This window comes from Colias croceus, chromosome 20, assembly GCF_905220415.1.
Source record: "Colias croceus chromosome 20, ilColCroc2.1".
Lineage (NCBI taxonomy): Eukaryota > Metazoa > Arthropoda > Insecta > Lepidoptera > Pieridae > Colias > Colias croceus.
This window is the reverse complement of record NC_059556.1, coordinates 834792-860062: the sequence shown is the minus strand read 5'-3', so window position 1 is coordinate 860062 and position 25271 is coordinate 834792. Positions and strand designations below refer to the sequence as shown.

The following is a 25271-nucleotide window of genomic DNA, read 5'->3' as shown; positions in this document are numbered from 1 at the left end:
TAAACGTGGATAATTACAATGCATCTAAATTATCCGTGCATAACGTTTTACTTAATTTTAATGAAAGCTCTATATGCACTGAGGTGTTTTCATAACGCTTGCTTGCTAATTAATGATCTTTTTTATAAAACTTAAGAGTATGGAACTGGAATGAATGTTGGCATTTTGCTTTACGAATATTTCTTTCGTAAAAGGTCTCGATGGGATGTTTATGTGTCTTAAAACACATAACTGTCGCTGTTTTGTAAATACTTATTTAACAACAAAAATAATTTAATTTATATTTCAAATTTAACATTCGTAATTAATTGGTTTACCTGTGCCAGTATGCTTAGACTATAATCTAAGCCTTAGATAGGAAGAAATCCTCTTATTAGTCACCTCGAACCAAATTAAATTTATAAAAGAAGTTTTTCTACACATTTATTTATTTATTTATTTATTTAATTATAGAACATGTGGCTTACAGACATGCCAAAGCACCACAATAACTTAGTTTTCAAAGAAAATAAATTCGCTCTTTCTTAGAGAACACGCAAAATATACACTTGTTAATAACTACCAATTGGTAGTACCTACCAATTAATAATTATTATGTAATTGGAAAATTGCTGTTTCTTTATTAAAAGTTTCATTGAAAAAAGATTTAGATTGAGAATATTTTCGGAAACTTTTGTGCATACGTAGAGCGTGTGTGCCGAGCACACTTGTCAGAAGTGAAACTTCTTTGACAAAATTCCATGACGCCATTGCCATGACGTTACCTTGACATTTTACTCCAAACGAAGGAACCTAAAGTTCCACTTCAAAAAATCGATAGCCGAACGGTCCCAACGGACTAGTACCTAGCTGTTATATTGAAGAGGCAGTGATAGAGTCATTGTCCGAACTGGGACAGAAGGTAGATACTGGAAGATGATGCAAGCCGCTGCTACAAAATGAAAAGCCGAACTACTTTCTTGATTTGTTTGAAACAAAGAAAAAGTGTAACAGCATTGTCCCTTTATTTAATCCTAAAAATATTATAATCCAACACAGTAATTATTATTAATCACTCATATTTCGAAAATAGAAATAGGAACAAAAATAATGATGATGAAGTCGACATTACACATAATATTATAATTTTATTAATGTTCACAGGAATTAGGAAGCTATATTTTGAAAAATTAATAATACCTACACGTTCTAGATATGCGATTTTTTTATTTTTGAGAACAGCGCCATCTAGGATCTATTAATGAAAGTGATGTCAAGATTTTATACAGCGCCATCTATGTTATATATTTGACACTATTATAAAAAATTTTACCATAATAAATTTAATTAACTATATTATGTTTTTGAATAAACTTATGTAGCTACGTATATTAATTAAGTAAATTTAAAATGGTTTGATTTACGTTGTATTTTTATTATTATTTGAAATGATAAATGATATCTGAAATGGCAACACTGAATTGACGCTTGACGCGACGACATTGCCCAAATTTGAATTTGGTTCCAACGAATATTTTAGTAACGACGACTCCCTATTTGTGTGACGAGTATTTTCAATTTTTATAGAGTGGTATAGTGTTTTTAATAACTTTGTATAACTTTTATTGATAATAAACGTGACCAAGTGTTTTATACGTATTGTGTCGAGATGGCGTCAGAAAAGGGAAGCAGAAAAGACAAAAACCAAAACATCCAAGTGTTCGTTAGATTGAGGTAAAGATCAATTCAATAATCAATTTTATTTTCTAACAATCCTAATATAAGATATTTGTTTTTAGACAGAAGAAATTCTGTGGCACTTCGCAGTGTGTAAGGTATAAATTAATATCATAATTGTATAGTACCTTGGGTACAAATATTTTCATAAAATATTATTTCCATGAATCATAGCACCCTTGATTTAATATTTGTCGTAGGAACCTTTGTTACCTATCGAAATTAATTTCATGTTTAAGATGATTAATAACATTTTGATGGATGATTTACATCATTGTTTTTAAATCAAATTAAACCCACTCACCCGGAAAGTAATTTTTATAAGCTCTTAGTTTTTAGCCATAGTTTCTAAATGCTATATAATATATAAATATTAATAAAAATTGAATGATTACCAAAACAGATAAGGTGGTTTAATTTATTTCAATAGAAAATGTTATTTATGAATCAAAATGGTAGGCATATTTTTAATTGATATCTACTTTATTTTATTGTTTATTTTTATTTAGATAGTGTATGTATAGGAGGCTCAGGCACATTAAGCATATTTTCTACATGGTGATTTTATTTTAAATAAGACAAAAATGTTTTTCTTTTACTACAGTAACTAGAACGCTGATTATCCAAATTAAATGGGACTGGGGTAGATTCGGTTATTTATTTGGTTTACCAACGTTTATTTACATCACAGATAAAACATAAAAGTTAAAATACAATTTTATACGATCAATGTAAAAAAACACTTATAGGTAACACAGCATGCATAAAGTAAGTTTAAAAGTACATATTCAATTAATGAATTAACTATTAAGTATCTTAAACAATGAAAAATTATAATATATATTATGCACTTATCTATTCTAATCGTTAAAAAGTTAATTAAAAATTTTGCGGAGTTTGTTGGGGGAATCTTTGAAAATATCAAACAACTCACTGTAGTCGTTTACAGTTTTACAAATTCTTGCAATGGGTGAGTTAGTTGCTTAGGACCGATTAGGTTATATTTATTTACCTAAATACTTTGAGTTTAATTTATATATGTTTAGATCCTCATTTTATTTTCATTGTCATTAGGACCTTAACCGTTGTAAAAAGCAAACATTTCAGTCTTCCTTCTCTGAATTCCAGACCGCTAAACCAGCGAGAGAAAGACATCAGGTCACTCGGAGTTGTAGAAGTGGTAAATGGTCGTGAAGTGACCGTCCGCCAGTCCAACCAGAGCGCTCACACTAAGAAGTTCACATTTGACCGAGCTTTCCCACCACATAGCAAACAGGTAGAAGAATAAGTTTGTTTAGGCCAGTTGCAGAGCTTCACCGACCATCAGTGCGTACGTCAGTCGCGCTTGTCATATGTATGGAAATTCATAAAACATAGCTAGACTGACCATACGCACGCGAACGAAAACTATGCGGGTTTTTCTTTGAAAATTCTTTCACTCGTCCAAATGCTATTGCTTGCTTTATTTCAGTTCCCTGTATCAAATGGCCATGTCTTAATGTGTGAATGAATGAAGATTTAAAAAATGTTTCTTTAATATTTCTTTCATTGTTCTTAATGTTCTTTCCTGTCCAGGTGGAAGTATACCAAGAGGTGGTGAGCCCACTCATTGAGGAGGTTCTAGCGGGTTACAATTGCACCGTGTTCGCATACGGGCAGACTGGCACGGGCAAGACGCATACTATGGTGGGGGAGGCCTCGTCTAATGAAGTGTCTTGGCAGAATGTAAGTAACTTTTTTTTTTTCACAAAAAAAAATTTGATCGTTCATATTGACACAGTAAACAGATACAACCAGTAGGGAAACTTCATACATAACAGTCGAACACACAAGCAAGCGTGTTTACCAGAATCGTAAGGCTATTCTTCTATCTATCTATCAGCAGTTTTAGAGAAGAAGCGCACATAGGGACAGAGAAAGCGATTTTGTTTTATACTATGTAGTGATTGAATAATTATATCAGCCTCCAATATTATTTTAATGAATCGCTTTGATTTTACTTACTGTACAATATAATTATACTTTTTTCAGGATCCACAAGCTGGTATAATCCCCCGAGCGCTCAGTCAACTATTTGACGAACTACGTCTAACAAACACAGAGTATACTGTCCGTGTGTCCTACTTAGAACTGTATAATGAGGAACTATTCGATCTGCTATCCACTTCTGAAGATAACTCTAAACTAAGGATATATGAAGATGTGACTCGCAAGGGATCTAATATTGTGAATGGATTGGAAGAGATTACAGTGAGTTTATAAGTTTTTTATAGAATTGATAGATATAACATCTTAAATATGATGCCATATAAATACTATACTAGGTGACCTGTCTTTACACCGTTTTTTTTTTCATAAGATCGTTTTACTAAAAATAACAAAATAAAAGTTATTTACGATTTACGAGTTCTATTACGTAATATATTCGAATGTGCTTAAATAAGACATTTCGGGCTAAATTGGGTATGTAAATCTTAACATAAAAAATAACATAGCAATAGAATATAACAAACTAGCAATTGCATATCTTATTGAATATGAAATAGAATTTGTTCCACATTGCAAAAAAAATACGACAGAAAAAAAAATTACGTAAAAGATTGATTTTAAGATTCTTACAAGTTTAAATTGGTTTAAATTTTTCAATTATAGTATTAACTAGTTTACCGCCCGCGGCTTCGCCCGCTTTGTCTAAAACCCAATAAATTATACACTAAAACCTCCATCTTGAATCACTCTATCTATTAAAAAAAACCGCACCAAAATCCGTTGCGTAGTTTTAAAGATTTAAGCATACAAAGGGACATAGGGACAAAGAAAGTGACTTTGTTTTATACTATGTAGTGATTATAAATTTTAATTCCTCTTCCTAACAGGTATACAACAAAAATGAAGTCTACAAGATAATGGCCCAGGGGCAGGAGAGAAAAAAAGTTGCGTCCACTCTCATGAATGCACAGTCGAGGTAAAAATTTATTAATTTCAGAATTGAACACATATCGCTTAGATAAAATTGTAATTGAATCACTGTAAATTTATTTCCTTTGTCTTATTATATTGTTATTAATTTTTGTTTTAAATTGTAATATAAAATGTCAATAGTCATATTTCAAATCTGTCCTAAATTGGTTGCACTGAGTTTCATTTTTAATATTGCAGCCAACAAAATCAAAACAAGGCAAATGTTCTGTAAGTACAGAACTTATTACAGTAGATAAAACTGTAGTACATTTTATTTTGTAGTAATTTTCCGTTTTCAGTTGCACACAACACAAAAACACAATTGTAAAAAAAAATAGTAAATAAAATCAATATATCAACAAAAACTTATTTATAAAAATTAATATAAACTTATTAATAACATAAACATAAATACATACATTTATCATTTATTTATTATAATATACTTACTAGCTCTCCGCCCTTGGCTGCGTTGTCAACTTAATTACATTTAAACCTTCCTCAAAAAGCAGTCTTACCATTGTTGAAAACAATTAAAGAATTATTGCACATGTTTTTGAGTTTTTCGCTAACAGACAGACAGACGCGCGCTTTTTTTTATAATATGTGTTAATCCTTATAATAATTTTACATTTCGTTTTCAGTCGCTCACACACAGTATTCACAATAGTAGTGCACATGAAGGAGAACAGTCCGGAGGGTGAAGAGCTACTAAAGATCGGTAAACTGAACCTGGTCGATCTAGCCGGTTCGGAGAACATCAGTAAGGCGGGCTCAGACAACCCCGCTAAGAAGGAGAGGGCAAGGGAGTGTGTGAACATCAATCAGTCGCTGTTGACTCTCGGCAGGGTGATCACGGCTCTTGTGGAACGGCACCCACATATACCTTACAGGTGAGGAAAATGTACTAAGTGAAGTGTATAGGGTAGAAAAGAAAAAAAAACTTTTTTTAAACCATTTACTTTGTATTGTTACATCTTGATATAACTGCATAGCAAAGATACATAGTAAAGAAACACACAAACAGATTTTTATTACAATAAACTAGATAGGTAGTTTATTTTAATAACAATCTAAATAAAGTGGAATTAGTGAATTGTGTGTTTCTTTACTATTTTTGTAAGCATTAGAAGTATGTACTATAATTAGTTCACCCATTCCTTATGTATGATTCTTACTATTACCAAGAATTTACAAGGAATATAAAAAAACCCAAGAAATTATGGACTTTAGTAAATAAATTAGCTAATAACAAAACTGTAAAATGTACTTTACCTACTAAATTACTTATAAATTCTGAATATATTACCGAGCCAAATGAAATATGCCAGATATTTAATCAATATTTTTCTACAATAGGATCTCGTCTAGCAAATTTAATACCCCTACAATATCAAACCAACTCTTCCTCAACCTTACCTAAATCACCATCAAAAAAGTACGAATTATCCACTTTTGATCCGTGTACACCTAATGAAATTTTAAAAATTATAAATAACCTTAATTCAAACTGTAGTACAGGTCTTGATGGTATTACCACAAAAGCAATTAAATGCATTAAAGAAAAATTAAATCATACCTTAAGCGATTGTTTCAACCAAGCTATAAGTCAAGGACGTTTTCCGGATTCGTTGAAAATAGCGAAGGTAACTCCTATCTATAAGAGTGGTTCAAAATTTGAACCTGGTAACTATAGGCCAATTTCGGTGTTGCCAGTGTTGTCAAAAATATTAGAGAAAATTATACACACGAGATTAGAAAAATATTTAGACTCATTTAATTTTATTTCAGTGCGTCAATACGGTTTTAAGCCAAAAAGTAACACTCTGTCAGCGACTATAGACCTGACTACTAAAATAAAACAGAACATTGACGCAAAAAATTTAGTTTTAGGAGTATTTATTGACCTACAAAAGGCCTTCGATACCGTTTCTCACGAACTTTTAATAAAGAAATTAGCATCCATTAACATTACTGGTAAAGCACTAGACATGCTGAAATCATATTTAAAAAATCGATCACAAATCGTTAAAATAGACAACTACAATAGCATTCCCTTACGAATTACGTGTGGCATACCACAAGGTTCGATTTTAGGCCCATTGCTTTTTTTAATTTATATTAATAATTTACAAGATTTAAAACTAAATGGTCATCTAACACTTTATGCGGATGACACCTGTCTGTTTTATTTTGATCCCTCTATACATGACATGATAAAGCAAGCACAAAATGATTTAAATAAATTAAATAAATGGTTTCAATACAATCTACTAACAATAAATATATCTAAAACGTGTTATATTAAATTCAAAGCTCAGAACAAAATTATTCCACCACACGCTCCACTTAAAATTAATGGTGTTGTATTAGAACATAAAACCCACGAGAAATACCTAGGTTTGCGAATCGACAGCTCTCTAAAATGGAATTATCACATCGACCACCTAAAAAATAAATTATCAGCACTTCTTAGATCTCTGCGTAATATCACTTCTTGCATTCCTCATAAATTACGCCACACCATCTACAACACGTTAGTCAAACCTCACCTAATGTATTTAATAGAAGTATGGGGTAGCGCTTACAAAAATAAATTAGCGCCACTACAAATTTTACAAAATAAAATTATTAAAACCATTTTTAAATATCCTTTTTTAACTTCTACAAATAAAATCTACGACGATACTAAAATAATGAATTTAAAACAATTATACTTTTATAATACGTGTATGTTCATCCACAAAGCGCTACATAAAAACATAAATACAAATATAATATTCTCAACATCAAATCGCCACTATCCTAATAGACGAGCTAGCTATCTTGCCCTCCCGAAGATCCGAACGAATTATGGAAGGCGAACGGCAACATACGAGGGAGCACGTTTCTATAACGGATTGCCAAGCAAATTAAAAAGTGTAAACTCATTCATTGTATTCAAAAAACAATTAGCGAAACACATCCTGGAAGACCACACGCTCAAACTTTGAATGCAATGAATGAGTACCTAACCTAAACTTATGTTTATAGTATGTAACTTACTCTAAATTTTTATCTAACGAATGATATTTTTTATAAATACCTATGTTTAAAATTTAAGTTTCTCATGTAAGTGACTTTATGTCTTAATGGGAATAAATGTCTTTAAACCTTAAACCTTATTCCAACATAACAGTCTATAATTTATAAAGTTATTGGAAATAGGTTTATACTAGACTAATATTTGCTGACTATTTACTATTTTCATTTAATTACAAGTAGGCCTGATCCCTATTCAATATAATTATTATTATGTGTGAACCTAATTCAAACTCAAATGTTTGAGCATTTATTTATTCAATTAGACTTCTTCTAGAAGCACTTTAAAACGTCATTACATATTTTAACATTTACCAACACAATTTACAATTCTTTCTTCAATTACTAAATTAACCCAAACAGGGCACGTTACATAAAACAGTTTAAAATATGTTTTTGAAGTGAAACTTCTTTATCGGCGTTGGAAAAAAATTTAGTTTACCATTTTTTCGTAACGCGTGACATTTTTCCGTTACGCGCCATCTTTTTCTTATCCCTACCACGCGTAATTGACGTATTTCTGTAAAGTTGCATATAAACATTATTTATTTTTTGAAAAATAAGGTCATAAAGAAGTTTCACTTCTTACGTGTACACTAGTACCCGGACACATTTTTTTTAATAAAACATATCCTGAATTTATTCACTATCCTTATATTTCAGAGAATCAAAACTAACCCGTATCTTACAAGAGTCGCTAGGTGGTCGAACGAAAACCTCCATCATAGCAACCATTTCCCCCGGACACAAGGATCTAGAGGAAACTATGAGTACTCTGGAATACGCGAACAGGGCTAAGAATATACAGAATAAGCCAGAAGTGAATCAGAAGATGACCAAGAAAGCGATGCTCAAGGAATTTGTGGAAGAGATAGATAGGTTGAAACGGGATTTGCAAGCTGCTAGGGATAAAAATGGTATGTTATTTGTAATGGAAGGATTAAAGTTCACAATTTACTTACTACTTTTTAGTGTTATTGCAGAGTATTCGGTTCGATTTTACCATTTATAAATAAAAATAACTATGTAAAAAAAAACTGACTTCAAAAACAGAAAAGTAAAAAAAAAATATACCGGCCAAATTGAGAACCTCCTTTTTTTGAAGTATGTTAAAAATATTGTAAACAGTGAAATTATTACTTCGTTTGCTTGCATTACATTGTTATAGAAAAAACGTGAATTATTTTTATAGTTGAAAGAAAAATCTCCAAAATTTTTTAATTTGTTTTCGTATTTTTGTTATCGTATTCGTAGTCGTCATAGCACTCAATTTAAAAATGTATGCAATGTGCTCAAACTCAAACATTTATTTATTCAATTAGACTTCTTCTAGAAGCACTTTTGAATCGTCATTACATATTATTTTATACATTTACCACCATTGTTGATTAGTTGTGTGCTTTAATTCATTGAATATTTGTAGTGTATAATTCACAATTAAATAAAAAATATTAAAAAGTTAATAAATAATTCCCAGGTGTGTATCTCGCAAGTGATACATATGCAGAAATCACATTCAAACAAGAGGAACAGAGGAAAGAGATTCAAGAACTTCTCCTTAAGAAGAGAGCTCTTGAAGAAGAAAAGGAAAGATTGGAGAAGGTAATTCTATTTTTCATTAAAAAATATATATTATACTAGCTGCTCCGCGCGGTTGCACCCCCGTAGCCCCACCCCTGTTGGTCGTAGCGTGATGATATATAGCCTATAACATTCCCCGATAAATGAAGATCCAAAACTGAAAGATTTTTCAAATCGGACAAGTAGTTCCTGAGATTAGCGCGTTCAAGCAAATAAACAAACAAACTCTTCAGCTTTATAATATTAGTTAGCTAGTCCTCTAATAAATTCAAAAAATGATAAATATAACCATGAATTCCACATTTACCCAAAACTGTTGGATTGAAAAATTGTTTCACTTAACGTTTTCAAAAATCAATTTGACTTTGGCTCTATAAAGAAGAACTCTTTTCATTATAATAATTATAGGTATTTGGTGATCTAAATGGAGCTCTTCAAGCTGAGAGACAGCGCTGTGCTGAGACATTCAATCAACTATGTGGAGTCGAAGATAGATTGGCGAATACGCGATATGTAAGTATTTGTTATTTATTTTGACATAAAAATAACATTTAATGTAAAGTTGTAATCTAGCCTTATAAAGGAATATAACGTTAAAGTTGTTGGTAGGGATAACATAAAATACACACAAGTGATAACTGCGTTAAAAACAATCGACTTCAAACTTGCACTTACAACATTTACAAATACAGACAAAAATGCTCATAAAATAAAAACTACTGGGCCTAATTATTGGGACCAATTTGACACCATCCCGCATCGAACAAAAAAAGAATCACGTAAATCGGTTCAGAAACCTCGGAGTAATCGGTGTACATACATAAAAAAAAACATACCGGCCGAATTGATAACCGAAGAATGGTTATACCTAGTTCACTCTAAAAGTTTTGCGTTACTGGCCACCCATAAATGTTTGAATTTCGAATGTTATTTTTTTTTAACATATGAAGTCTCATTAGTAGAAGAAAAAAAAATTTTGGCGGGAAGCGCTTGTCAATTGTTTTTTATCCCAAGTTGAAGTTCGTTGTCCGTAGCAAAAATGGAACTTACACGAAAAGATTTTAGGGCGATGATTTTTTATGATTTTAAAAGTTCGCTTTCTCCACAAGATTGCACTGCTCGCCTTCAAAATGCTTTTGGGAGGGAAGCACCACATTTGAGCACTGTAAGGCGTTGGTATGCTGAATTTCATCGCGGCCGTGTTTCTCTCTATGATGAAATTCGTGAAGGTCGACCCACAACTGCGATCACGGAGAAAAATTTGGCTACCGTCAGACAACTAATTGAAGAAAATCGCCGTATCACTTATGAGGAGATTCGAGGACATTTGGGGATTGGTATGAGCCAAATTCGGAAAATTTTACAAGAACATTTAAAAGTTAGGAAGCTTTGTTGTCGGTGGATCCCTCACGAACTCACTCCAGAACAAAAACGGCATCGAGTAGATTGGTGTAAGGAAATGCTATTAAAGTACAATCACGGACGTTCTAATGCTGTGTATGACATCGTGACAGGAGATGAAACATGGATATATTGTTATTCTCCAGAAAAAAAACAGCAATCTTCTGTATGGGTGTTTGAAAGTGACAGCAAACCAACAAAATTGAGGCAGGCGAGAAGCGTCGGCAAACAAATGATTGCGTTTTTTTTCTCCAAGACGGGTCCTGTCTGCACTATCCCACTTGAGCAACAAAAGACCGTTAATGCTGAGTGGTACACCACTATTTGTTTGCCCAATGTCTTTGAAAAAATAAGGGAAAAACGACCTAGATGTCGCATCTTGTTGCACCATGACAATGCTTCGGCGCACACCGCGAAGAAAACAAAGTCATTTTTGGCTTCTGAAAACATAGCGCTCGTGACCCATCCAGCACACAGTCCTGACCTAGCACCGTGCGATTTCTTTGTATTCCCAAAAATTAAAGATTTAATGAGAGGTTCGACATTTACGGGGCCAGAAGAGGCAGTGATTGCTTTCAAACATCATGTAGAAAACATACCATCGGACCAATGGTCCTCATGTTTCCAGAAATGGTTTGAACGAATGAAAAAGTGTTTAAAATGTAACGGAGAATACTTTGAAAAGCAGTAAATATAATATTATAAAAATAAATTGTTTTATTTATAAATTACGCAAAACTTTCAGAGTGGCCCACGTATTATCGTTCTTGGATTAAGTTTCTTAACTAACATTGAAGTGCAATGAACAATAGAATTAGACGAACAATCACGCAAAAAAAAAGTCCGAAGTAAGTCTGCCTGCACTATATATATATTTGACGACGCGGTTGGCGCAGTGGTAAAGTAACTGCCTACTGAGCCGACGGTCCCGGGTTCGATCCCCGGTCAGGGCAAATATTTGTGTGATGAACTCAATTATTTGTTCTTGGGTCTGGGTGTTATTATCTATATATGTATTTATTAAATATTATATTTATCGTCGCCTAGTACCTACAACACAAGCCTTAATTGAGCTTACTGTGGGACTAGGTCGATTTGTGTAATAATTTCCTATAATATTTATATAAGGCAGTTTTATAGTGGGCGGTTTATTTAGACTTTCAACACTGTCACTAACAATGAAATATGTTAATTTGAATGAAATTTTTAATGTTTCCTACCAGGTTGCCTCGTAGAGATTGCTATTCAGCAATAAGGCCGCCTGTTGCACAAATGATGCCTTATTGTTATATTGTTCATTTTCTGCTTTATTCTATCTTGTTTATTTATTTATTAGTACACAATAAATATACTTGTTTGTACAATGAAGAATTAGAAATAAATAAATAAAGTTTATATTTCCCGCCCGGATTATGTGCTACATCAATCAATTTTTCATTCATAAGATTTATAAATTAAAAAATAAAACTACAAATTAATTAATAAAATCAACATATCTATTTATTTTATCTTTTATAATCATTCAGCAACTGCAAGAAACACAGCAACACGCGGAAGAGCAGCGATACATTGTGCAGAAACAGGAGGAAACGGAGCAAGTGTTGTCGAACCAGGCTAAACAGTTGTTGCAAGTTGCTGATCTAGCGACCAACGATGCTACTTGCTTGCACAATGTTGTTGATAAACGCAAGTGAGTATTTAATATTATATTTAACTAGTTGAGCTCCGCGGTTTCACCCGCGTGGGCTCCGCTCCTGTTGGTCTTAGCGTGATGATAAAATAGCGTGCATAAAGCCTATAACTTATAAGCCTTCCTCGATAAATGGGCCATCTAACACCGAAAGAATTTTTCAAATCGGACCTGTAGTTGGGTAAGGGGCAGATGCATCATCTGTTTCACTGATCGATTTCAGACACAGCCTTCTGTGTCCTGCCAGACCGAGACATGTTTTTTTCTTCGTCTCCACCTGGAATCGAACCCAGGACCCCTCTTTATTTAGAAATTAAAGACTTTTTAACGGATTTTAAACGTGACTCCCCGTGACCACGCTCGCTGTAAAGTGTTCTAAAAATGAATCGTGTTTGAAATCCGTTAAAAAATCATTAATTTATAAATACTTAATTATCGTATTATACCAATATTTAACCTTTTTATACAGGTCCGTAGAATCGTCGAACTTGGAAATAACTCGCGCATACCGCACATCGTCTAGTACACACCGCACATCGATATCGCACCGTACTGCAACACACAGACAACATGTGGAACGACACACACATCGACTGGTGGCGTTGGGAGGTATATATTATATTCATTTTATTTAATATATTTTTTTTAAAGAGAAGAAAAAGGTATCCCTTCCCATATAAGGGATGCATCGATACGGCTTTTCGCCGATACGATCCCGATACCGATACGCTTACTGTGAATTCAAAAATGAAGGTATAATAAATAAATCACAAGTCAGATTTTTCTTTTATTAATATAAAAAGTAGAGACATAGGATTAGGCAATTAAAAATTTTAGTAATTAAAATTAACATTGATAAGATTTTTGTTTAAAAAACAAAGTAATCTTAAGTTTTGCAGAGAAAGGCGATTTCGCAAGTCTGTTTGAATAAGACCTTCGCTGGAAAATAGTCTCTCAGATGCAACAGAACTCATTTGGAAACTAAAGTACTTTTGCGCAATTTTTTTTTGAGTTTGGGTATAAATTAAAAAGCATCGTTGAATCGGTCATAAAAATATCGTCGATACCGATATACCGACTAATCCGAAGTATCGCCGATATATCGGTATCGGTATCGGATGCACCCCTAGTATTTATATTATATACTATTTGTGCCCCGCGGTTTTACCCACATAACTCCGCTCCTGTTGGTCTTAGCGTGATGATATATAGCTTAAATGTTGCTCCGACCTGTTAGTAACATTCATGCAAAATTTAAAATAAATACATGTAATACTTTTTTTAGTTTAGCCCGAACATACATACAAACAGACAAATACGCCCAAGTATTATTTTTAAAATATTATGTTTAACCAAGCGATTTTATGAGCCCCCAGCGGCCCGATCGGTCCACGACACAATAGATTTTCTATTGTGTCTGTGGTTCCGGGGGCTGAGTTATTAATGCACAATTTTATACATTTATTTAATCAACTAGAATTCGTTTTGAAGTGCTTTTAAATCGTCGTAATACAGAAAAATTGCAATTTACTACCGGTAACTCGATCATAACGCGTTCTGGTTATGAAGAAATACCATGACGCGTGCTATATTATATGTATTAATGTAATGTATATATCTTATTATATATTATTCACAGAACAATACACAGAGGAGAATATACAGACTTTAATGCAGAACAAACAGAAGTTTAACGAATTGATACATATGGCGAAGGAAACTTTGGAAAAGGTATGATTTTAATTATTTATATTGGTTTATAAACTTATTTTTTTTTTTACAATTTTCACACACGGCACGATCTGATCCCATACTAATTGGAATGTTGGTTATGGAAACCAGATGGCTGATAAACATACATATATAAAAATAAAATATATATACTTAATATAGATAATTAACACCCAGACACAGAGCTTCTTTGTTTGTCATCACACAAATATTTTCCCCGGGTGGGAATCGAACCCACGACCTCTGGCTTGGAAGGCAGGGCCACTACCAACCGAGCCAACCGGTCAGTCAAAAATGCTAGTTACGATATATTTTATGCTTATCTCATCGCTGCTCACAAGGACTTTAGATGTTCCAGATTTAATTCTCAACGAAAATTTACAGAAAAAACATCAAAATCTAATTATTTCAATAATTATTTTTTTTTTTGTTTTCAGCTATCATCCCTCCCCATAGAATTACACTCCACAATATCGTCACACGCATCGACGAACAGACAACAAGTGCACACAACGCTAACTACACAAATGGAGCAAGTGAACAACGTAGTACAGAATGTTGCGAAGTGTTTGTCTGTATGTCTGCAACGAGCTACGGAAACTGATGTGTGCAGCGATCTCGATAAGTTCTTGCAGTATTGGGTGAGTTTATAAATAGTATAATATCCTACTTCACTACATAGATAGCTTATTATCCTACTTCACTACATAGATAGCTTATTATCCTACTTCACTACAAAGATAGCTTATTATCCTACTTCACTACATAGATAGCTTATTATCCTACTTCACTACAAAGATAGCTTATTATCCTACTTCACTACATAGATAGCTTATTATCCTACTTCACTACATAGATAGCTTATTATCCTACTTCACTACATAGATAGCTTATTATCCTACTTCACTACATAGATAGCTTATTATCCTACTTCACTACATAGATAGCTTATTATCCTACTTCACTACATAGATAGCTTATTATCCTACTTCACTACATAGATAGCATATTATCCTTGGTACATGGGATAGGTTTTATCCCGGAAATCCCTGAGGAACGAGAACTATGCGGGTTTTTTTTGTAAACGAGCGAAGCAGCGGGCGGAAAGCTTTTTATTTTATTGTCACTTTATTGTGCTGGCATACAAATAAATCCTTAAAATTAAAACTTATAACTGGTCCAGTACAGAAGGCGGCCATATCGCTTAAAAGTGATCTCTTCCAGACAACCTACTGTGTGGAGTAATAAGCTAATGTCTATATATTATATATCTTATATATAAAAATGAATCGCAAAATGTGTTGGTAAGCGCATAACTCGAGAACGGCTGAACCGATTTCGATAATTCTTTTTTTATTATATTTCTTGAAGTACGAGGATGGATCTTATGTAGAGAAAACGTAAACATGTACGACGGGCGAAGCCGGGGCGGACCGCTAGTTACATATAAAAATGAAACCCGTTTCGCGTTGTCACGGCATCACGCGTGAACGGGTGGGCCGATTTCGATAATTATTTTTTTATTATATTCCTTGAAGTACGAGGATGGTTCTTATGTAGAGAAAACGTTATCATGTACTACGGGCGAAGCCGGGGCGGACCGCTAGTTATTAATATATTTAATTCCCACAGCACAGTGACACGACAAGCCGTATAACATCAGTGTCCCAGCTTCATTCCCGGTGGGCGCTGGAGTTCAAAGAGTTGTTCGAGCAACACGAAACATTCACGCAACAAATGATGGACCAATTGCAACACAAGAGAGCAATCTTCGATGAACGACTGCAAGAGAGACTCGCTGTAAGTATAAATAAATATATAAAATCTTTATCAGCTATTTTTAGATACATATTAAGTATTAAGGGAGTTTAGCGCGGCCGGACCGATTCAAGCAGTTGAGACCGACGGCTTGAAGCCGCGACCGCGTGGTGAACTATAGACATTCATTCACTGCCGTACACGGACTGCTCGAGCAGTCGCGACTGCTTCAAGCCGTCAACAGCGCGGTTGGTAGGGACAGCTCGAGCAGTCAACAACCGACCGCTCGAGCAGTCCGTGTACGTTGCTCAGCCGTTAACTGCTTGAGCAGTCCGTGTACGTTGCTCAGCCGTTAACTGCTCGAGCAGTCCGTGTACGTTGCTCAGCCGTTAACTGCTCGAGCAGTCCGTGTACGTTGCTCAGCCGTTAACTGCTCGAGCAGTCCGTGTACGTTGCTCAGCCGTTAACTGCTCGAGCAGTCCGTGTACGTTGCTCAGCCGTTAACTGCTCGAGCAGTCCGTGTACGTTGCTCAGCCGTTAACTGCTCGAGCAGTCCGTGTACGTTGCTCAGCCGTTAACTGCTCGAGCAGTCCGTGTACGTTGCTCAGCCGTTAACTGCTCGAGCAGTCCGTGTACGTTGCTCAGCCGTTAACTGCTCGAGCAGTCCGTGTACGTTGCTCAGCCGTTAACTGCTCGAGCAGTCCGTGTACGTTGCTCAGCCGTTAACTGCTCGAGCAGTCCGTGTTCGGCCGCCCTTTGGGATAATATTTTTTGTGTGCCATAATATGTTCGTAATCATACAGGCCTAAGCTAAGCCTGTTCTAAATAAATAAAATAATAATTATCCTATATTTTAATCCGCTTTAATTTCCCAATATAATTATTTTACAAGCTATACTTATACACATAATATAATTTATGTAATAATTTACAATAGAACACAAATTTCGTGCAGATTTTCACAGCGGACAAGCAAGCGACGGAACAACGTATAACCGAGCAATTGTGTCATTTGGAACAAGACAAAATACAACAGGAGAAACTCGAGGACCAATTATTAAAATACATTCAAGAGCAGAGGAAATGTCAACAAGAGAGACACGAGAGGAGAATGCAAGAGATAAACAGAGATAGAGAGTTCGAGAAGAGAATCAACGAGCACATAGAGTGGTTGAATAATGTAAGAGAGAGTAGTGCGAGAGAGACGCAAGATATCGTGAGCCGGTTGGAAACGAGTGGGAAAGAGATGGATAGACACAAGCGGGTTGTGGACGCTTTGTACGTGGATTGTGGGAAAGGTTGGTAATAACTTATTTTTATTTTTGTATAAAAGTAAAGGTAAGAAAAATAACCTTTGTCTTGTTGTAAAGAATGTGTTTTAAGTAGGAATGTTAAAAGAAGTTTCTCAACGCAATTGTGTTTGTTTTATAGTGAAATATAAGTTTTTAAATGCGAAAGCTTGTGAGGATTGATGTGTTTGTATGTATGTTTGTTACTCTTTCGCGTAAATACTACTGAACCAATTACAATCAAATTTAGCATACATATAGAGGGTAACTTGGACTAACACATAGGATAGTTTTTATCCCGGACATCCTACAAGAACGGGAACTATGCGGGTTTTTCTTTGAAAATGCGAGCGAAGCCGCGGACGGAAAGCTAGTTTTTGATTTGTAAAAAAGTGTGTTCAGTATAGATAACATTTTATACAGGTCTATACTCTATACATACCTAAATAATTATTATAGTTGTATAATTTTTGTTTATAATATTTGTTATATCTATGGTATGTTTTTTATTCATGGCAAATAAATTATTCATTCAACAAAAAATAACAATATACATCCAGTCTAAACTTTTTCTAAGCACATAATATTGTTTTTTTTCATTAAACAATAATATAATAAATACTAACTTACCGCCCGCGGCTTCGCCCGCTTTCACTTAAACCTAATAAATAATATACTAAAACCTTCCTCTTGAATCGCTCTATCTATTAAAAAAAAAACCGCATCAAAGTCCGTTGCGTAGTTTTAAAGATTTAAGCATACAAAGAGACATAGGGACAGTGAATGCGACTTTGTTTTATACTATGTAGTGATGATAAATAAATTCTTGTAGGCAATACATCAGTGTCCAACGCTTGCAATGAACTGGGAGGGAACGCTTTGGAAATTGTTCGACATGTGAAGAAAGAATTGGTCACATCGCTGCAAGATACACAGGGATATGTACAGGTAAGAATTTATGAAGAAAAATAGGAAATTATTATAGTTACATGTTATGAATTGAACTTGTAATTAATGAGTTTGACCACTTTCTTGCAATTTAAATTTATTTCACTAAGAAAAGAAATAGAGATTAGATTGTATTATGCAAAAAAAAAATACAATTTGAATATTAAATTATTCAAATGTTGTTAAAAATTTGTTTTAATTTAACGGTCTTGCTTATAAAATGTTACCCATTCGCTATGCAATGCATTAGTTATTGCAATAACCTGTCTTGTTTTCATGGTTGATGTTTCATGTGAGCAAGAGCAGGACACAGCTATGGTAGAGAATGGTAGAAATTTATCCATCGTTTAACTTTTTATTAGTAAGGCCCTTTGCGTTATGGTATATAATAATTAATTAAAGAGGACAAAACAAATCTTTCGAAAAATATGGAGATGCTTTTAATTTTAAATGTATTAAAGAAGTCGTATTATAAGCAACAACTACACGCGTGGTGTGTCCCTTAGGGCTGATTTTTCAATCCTCGGTTAAAACTTATTCGCCGAATAAGGTATTAAACTACCATTTCAAAATGTATTCTTATTGCATGCAATTGACAGTTTACAAGTGAAATTTTAATATTATCGTGTAATACTGTATTGGACGGGTACGTTTTAACCAGAGAAAAATCGGCCCTTAGACACATAAAACTGAAAGAATAGAATAAATTCGATCGCTCAGGCGGGTCACGAGTGGCTGAGTTGGTCAGGCATCCGCCCCGGAGTGGCGCGAAAGGATGCGGGTTCGAATCCCGCTGAGTGATCGAATTTTTTCTATCTGCACTAATATTATAAAGAAGAAAACTTTGTTTGTTTGTTTGATTGTAATGAATAGGCTCATAAACTACTGGACCGATTTTAAAAATTCTTTCACCATTCGAAAGCTACATTATCCACAAGTAATATAGGCTATATATTATCACGCTAAGACCAACAACAGCGGAGCCACGCGGGTGAAACCGCGCGGCACAGCTAGTTCTAAATAAATTTATAACTACTATACAATTCAAATTAGTTCTTTCCTTTAAAAAATATGAATTTCTGTATAAATAATATTCAATAATCTAATTAACAGAAAGAAACAACAAAAGCAATGGAGACGAACAAAGAGAAGATGTTGGAATTGACTTCACAAGTGGACAATTGTATGGACTCGCTGGCTCTCAACTGTCAGCAGGCTGTCATCAGTCTGGCGCAAGAGATGAAGGTAAAATAATCCTACTAATATTATAAATACGAAAGTTTGTGAGGATGGAATTATGTGTAGGTGTGTATGTTTGTTACTCTTCCACGCAAACACTACTGATCCAATTACAATGAAATTTAGCACATGTATAGAGGGTAACTAGGATTGACACATAGGTTTTATCCCGAAAATCCCACTGGAACGGGAACTATGCGGGTTTTTCTTTAAAACGCGGGCGGAAACCTATTTAATAATAAATTAATATTAATAACTAGCTGTGCTCCGCGGTTTTACCCGCAGTGCTACGCTCCTGTTGGTCTTAGCGAGATGATTTATAGCCTATAGCCTTCCTCAATGAATGCGCTACTTAACACCGAAAGAATTTATCAAATCGGACCAGTAGTTCCCGAGATTAGCGCGTTCAAACAAACTCTTCAGCTTTATAATATTAGTATAGATACCTAGTTACATTTACATATGAAAATGGTGTATCTAATACATATAAATATGTATTGACATAAAAGATTTTAATTATCAATGTATTTCAGGCACCTGAAAAACAGTTCTTACATTCTTAGGAGTCTGGGTCACTTTAATTTGTATTTTTTTTTTATGTGAAAATAAATTCTTACATATTTCAGAACTCAGCATCGCACACAATGTCAGAGATTTCGTTACTCAAGCCGCAAGTGGACGCGATAATAACAAACACAAGAGAACAACAAGTAAAACAAACGGAAATACTGAAAGATCTCAACAGTGAAACGGAACATTTGACCGACTGCGTAAATGAGGAGATTGGAAATTTGGAACAGTTGGAGAGCAAGTGTCTTAATGAACAATATGTTGTTTATTCGCCTACTGGTAAGTGAATTAACTTATTTATCTAATATATAAAATTCTCGTGTCACAGTTTTCGTTGCCATACTCCTCCGAAACGGCTGGACCGATTCTCATTAAATTTTCTGTGCATATCGGGTAAGTCTGAGAATCGGCCAACATCTATTTTTCATATGTAACACGGGCGAAGCCGGGGCGGACCGCTAGTAATTTATAATAATAAATAAATGGAATATTCATTTGGTTTTATTTGATATATTTTTCTTGTAAAAAAATAATTTTTGTCAATTACGTTTTGGAAACTATTTATCTTGTTAACTTATTCTTTCCATTAACTTTTAACTTCTAAGTTAAAAAAGAGTGTTTCCGCCGAGCACACGTGTCAGAACTGAAACTTCTTTGGCAAGATTCATAGATACTATATATGAATATGACTAATACTAATAAGTAATACTGATGATTATATAAATCGTCCCCTTACTCCATGACGTGACGGCATAGCCGTGACGCAACCTTGAAAATTTACTCTCAACGCCCTTAAAGAAGTTTCACTTCATTAGAAAAGGGATATATACCTGAATAAAAATATTACTTATTTTTAGGTATAAAGACTTTATTGTGTACTCATACAAGTGATAACTGCGTTAAAAACAACCGACTTCAAACTTGCACTTGCAAAATTTACAAATACCTACAGACAAAAATGCTCATAAAATAAAAACTACTGGGCCTATCCGAATAAAATTTTTATGGGACCAATTCGACACCATCCCGCATCGAACAAAAAAAGAATCACGTAAATCGGTTCAGAAACCTCGGAGTAATCGGTGTACATACATAAAAAAAAAAATATATACCGGCCGAATTGATAACCTCCTCCTTTTTTTTGAAGTCAGTTAAAAACAATAGTTCACTTAAAATATATATTTCACAGGACAAACGCCAGCCCGCAGACAGTACAATTTCCCCAGGAACTTGGCGGCCACTTCCCCACACGAGCGGATCATAGCTCGCTTCAGGGCCATGAGGGAACAGAATGAAGATGTGAGTTTATTTATTTAATACTAGATTTCCGCCCGCGGCTTCGCCCGCGTTTGCAAAGGAAAACCCGCATAGTTCCCGTTCCCGAGGGATTTCCGGGATAAAAACTATCCTATGTGTTAATCCAAGTTACCCTCTATATGTGTGCTAAATTTCATTGTAATCGGTTCAGTAGTTTTTACGTGAAAGAGTAACAAACATCCATACATCCATTCATCCATACATCCATACATCCATACATCCATACAAACTTTCGCATTTATAATATTAGTAGGACTAGCTGTGCTCCGCGGTTTTACCCGCGTGGCTCTGCTCCTGTTGGTCTCAGCGGGATGATATCACTACATAGTATAAAACAAAGTCGCTTTCTCTGTCCCTATGTATGCCTAAATCTTTAAAACTACACAAGGGATTATGATGCGGTTTTTTTTTTAATAGATAGAGTGATTCAAGAGGAAGGTTATAATTTATTAGGTTTTAGACAAAGCGGGCGAAGCCGCTTGCGGTAAGCTAGTATATTATATAGCCTATAGCTTTCTTGGGTAATTGGGCTATCTAACACCGAAATAATTTTTCAAATCGGATCAGTAGTTCCTGAGATTAGCGCGTTCAAACAAATAAACTCTTCAGCTTTATATTATAAGTATAGATTTATACATAGAATTCATAACTCTATCACACCAATTAGATATTATTTAACGATATCACGCGAAAACCACTGAACCGATTTTGATGAGTTATGCCACCTCAGTAGCAATAAAAATAACATAAGCTATAGCTTTCTATAGAAATACAATTAATAACTATATTGTAAAGAAATCTAATTGTTTCAGAGTGCATCAGATATAACGGACAAAACGAACGAGTCAGAGGACTCTGCGGTGGAGCCTTCACCGAAAGCGCCTGAAGTTGATATTGACGGAGAACAAAGGGTAAATATTAAATGTTATTTAAATTAAAAATTATATAATCACTATCTTAATAGATGTAGTAAATTGAAAATGTTATGTTTGATAGTTTTATAAATCGTTGAAAATCAATTTTTTCCTAATAAAAAAATGTCAAGGAAAGAGCACGAAATATACAAGTTTGTCATATTGTGTATGTATCCGTGCGTTCCATAATTTCCATCTAGATATCGTCAATATACATACATAATTTGTTCTGTTACATTTTAAATAATACAAGCCGTTCGTCCCGGCTCCGCCCCAATAATATGTAATAAAAAAAGAATGTGCGTGTACTAGTGTACACACGTAAGAAATGAAACTTCTTTTTCAAAAAATAATTTACTATATGCAACTTTACAGAAATACGTCCAATCACGCGTGGTACGGATAAGAAAAAGATGGCGCGTAACGGAAAAATGTCACGCGTAACGAAAAAATGTTACACTAAATTTTTTTCCAACCCCGAGAAGTTTCACTTCAATAACCTGTGTTACTTCCTTATATTGTAGCTTTCTATTAATGAAAAAATCATTAAAATCGGTCCTGTACTTTTGGAGCCTATTCAATACAAACAAACAAAATCTTTCCTCATTTTTAATATTGTCGTAGAAAGATATTTAAATAAATATTTTATATTCCAGAGACACCAAGATCAATGCAAGGAAAACAGCATTATAAATAGATCGTCATCATTCAAGAAACCTTCGAAATTACCCTCATTTTCTGCGAAAAAACCCCTCGCTGAAAGAAACTGACGAAAACTTGTTGACTGTAAAAACTATTTTAAATAGAAATGTATGAAAAATAGTTCTGGTGTTTTGTTACAATCTTGAATTTAAAAGTAACCTTATAATTATGATTTTTATATTAATTTAAAAATGGGACTGAAATTTCTTTGAAGTGATATAAAAAGTAAAAATTGACACAACATCTAGGCTCAAAGCAAAAGTAATTAAAAAATATTTTTATTACGTAAATTGAACCAACTTCATGAATTACAATATTAATAGCTGTAATTACTAAATTTAATTATTATTATATATTTTAGATTAATTTTCTATATATTTAAGTGCTTATGTATATTTAAAAATTAATAAAAATATATTAGAAGGAAATATGGTTCTTGTTTCTAAAAACATGGTTATTTGAGTTCGGTAAGTATATTTTCAGGAATTCTTTTAATATTATAACTAAGTGCTGGTTTACACAGGGTCAGTAACTGACTACAAATTCGAGGCAAATCAGTGCTGACCCGAAAAAAAACCCTGTGTAAACAGATTTGAAGTCAGTGACCCTGTGTAAATCAGCACTAATACGAAAAGTAATGTAGAGATTTCAGTTATTTTTTAAATAAAAATTAAAAAGATACTACTATAAAATCCACAAATTTTATTATTTCACGGAATATTCATTTATAAAAGACAAATCATGATCGCTATTCGCAAAGTTTATTTTTGTTAATAAAGTCCAAAATGGATTGCAGTGCAATCTGACAGCTTTTAAAAATGGCTGAAACGTTTGACCAATAGCGATGCAGTAGTTTTCCCGCGTAACTGTTGACATTTGCATTTTGACAGACGCGCTTTATCTGTAAAAAAATAAAATAATGAACAGTGTTCCCAACATAACGTTTATAAAAATCTAAAATAATTATTATGTGCACATGAGTATAAATACGTTTAAATACAATATTAAGTAAAATACCCACTTCTTTTCTCATCTGTAAGTTTTAATTCATCTCATGTGATTTTCCATTGCATTTGATAGCTATCAGTATTCCCAAAATAATATTAAATTTAACTTTGAAATAAAACGAAATACCTTATGTTGAAATAAAAACAAACACCACGATTAATTAATTCAAATTTTTAGAATATAATATATGTATTGGTAAGAGACGTATTCTCTGTCAAGTGAAATTGACCACCGATAGCAAAAATATTTTTCCTAATTAGATATAAGATAATTATAATGATGTATCCGTCGCAGGCAAATTGTATTATTTCGCCGTTTACAAATGCTCGGCATTTTGTTAAATGCTGAGGATTTACTTTTTTACAAAATTCTACAAAAAGACGACGGAGCCCCACATCGCGGGGCTCCTATATCTGTGTTGTTTTAAAAACACGAACCTAACCTAGCCCACCCCTTTATCCAAACGAAAAATTTCTGATTACGAATTCTCGACATATTACAAAATGCCGAGCTTTTGTAAACGACGAGATTATAAAATTTGCCTGCGACATATCTATCGTATTGGCATTTCGTTGTAATGCAGTGTTTTAGTTTTCAATGTGTAGTTGTTACTGTAGTGAAAACATCTGCGAACATAGCTTTTTATTTATACGACATTATGATTGAATTATAAATAAAATATGATATTGAATTATTGTTTTATTTTTTATAACCTTATCAACCATTCGCCGACCCTTGTCTAGAGCCGAAAGAAGTATTCCTCTGAATTTTTTGGCAGCACACACACACACATTTTATATTAAATTTTTCATCCTATTTTTGCGTAAATGTCGCAACCATCTATCCATACTAATATTATAAATGCGAAAGTAACTCTGTCTGTCTGTCTGTCTGTTACTCAATCACGCCTAAACTACTGAACCAATTTGCATGAAATTTGGTATGGAGATAATTAATTGATACCCGAGAATGGACATAGGCTACTTTTTATTGCGAAATATGTACCACGGGCGAAGCCGGGGCGAACCACTAGTTTATTATATGCTTAAATTTTATTCTGCCATTCAATCCAACAGCTAGGTAAATTATTAATATCTATCACATTAAACTAGCATCGAAAAGTTACAAGCCTAATAATTTTTACTTTACATGGACCTATGGTTCCTGAGATAAGCGCGTTCAAGCAAACAGGAACAAAATATGATGTCTATTAAAAGTAAAGCTAATAAGTTATTGATACGAATGAATCCCTGTTGAATACTTGACAAAAATCTATTTATTATTACTAGCTTTCCGCCCGCGGCTTCGCCCGCGTTTTCAAAGAAAAACCCGCATAGTTCCCGTTCCCGAAGGATTTCCAGGATA

The 25271-nt window shown here is 33.8% G+C and overlaps 1 protein-coding gene across 1 annotated transcript; it reads left to right on the top strand.

The window, feature by feature from the left end:
• The first annotated feature begins 1513 nt into the window (after positions 1–1513).
• Positions 1514–23403, top strand: LOC123700828 (kinesin-like protein Klp61F). Its single transcript, XM_045648171.1, has 21 exons — positions 1514–1713; positions 2845–2992; positions 3292–3441; positions 3748–3966; positions 4593–4681; positions 5322–5570; positions 8422–8675; positions 9236–9360; positions 9748–9852; positions 12267–12430; positions 12900–13039; positions 14070–14161; positions 14599–14802; positions 15794–15961; positions 16875–17217; positions 18041–18156; positions 19270–19401; positions 20022–20244; positions 21155–21264; positions 22095–22193; positions 22853–23403. The coding sequence occupies exons 1-21, from the start codon at positions 1649–1651 to the stop codon at positions 22964–22966; spliced, it is 3309 nt and encodes a 1102-aa protein (XP_045504127.1). The 5' UTR covers positions 1514–1648; the 3' UTR covers positions 22967–23403.
• Positions 23404–25271: the final 1868 nt, after the last annotated feature.

Coding starts and splice junctions, on each gene's coding strand:
- LOC123700828 (XM_045648171.1), top strand. CDS start 1,649: ATGGCGTCAGAAAAGGGAAGCAGAAAAGACAAAAACCAAAACATCCAA. Junction 15,962..16,874: donor GACTGCAAGAGAGACTCGCT/GTAAGTATAAAT, acceptor AATTTCGTGCAG/ATTTTCACAGCGGACAAGCA. Junction 22,194..22,852: donor ATATTGACGGAGAACAAAGG/GTAAATATTAAA, acceptor TTTATATTCCAG/AGACACCAAGATCAATGCAA.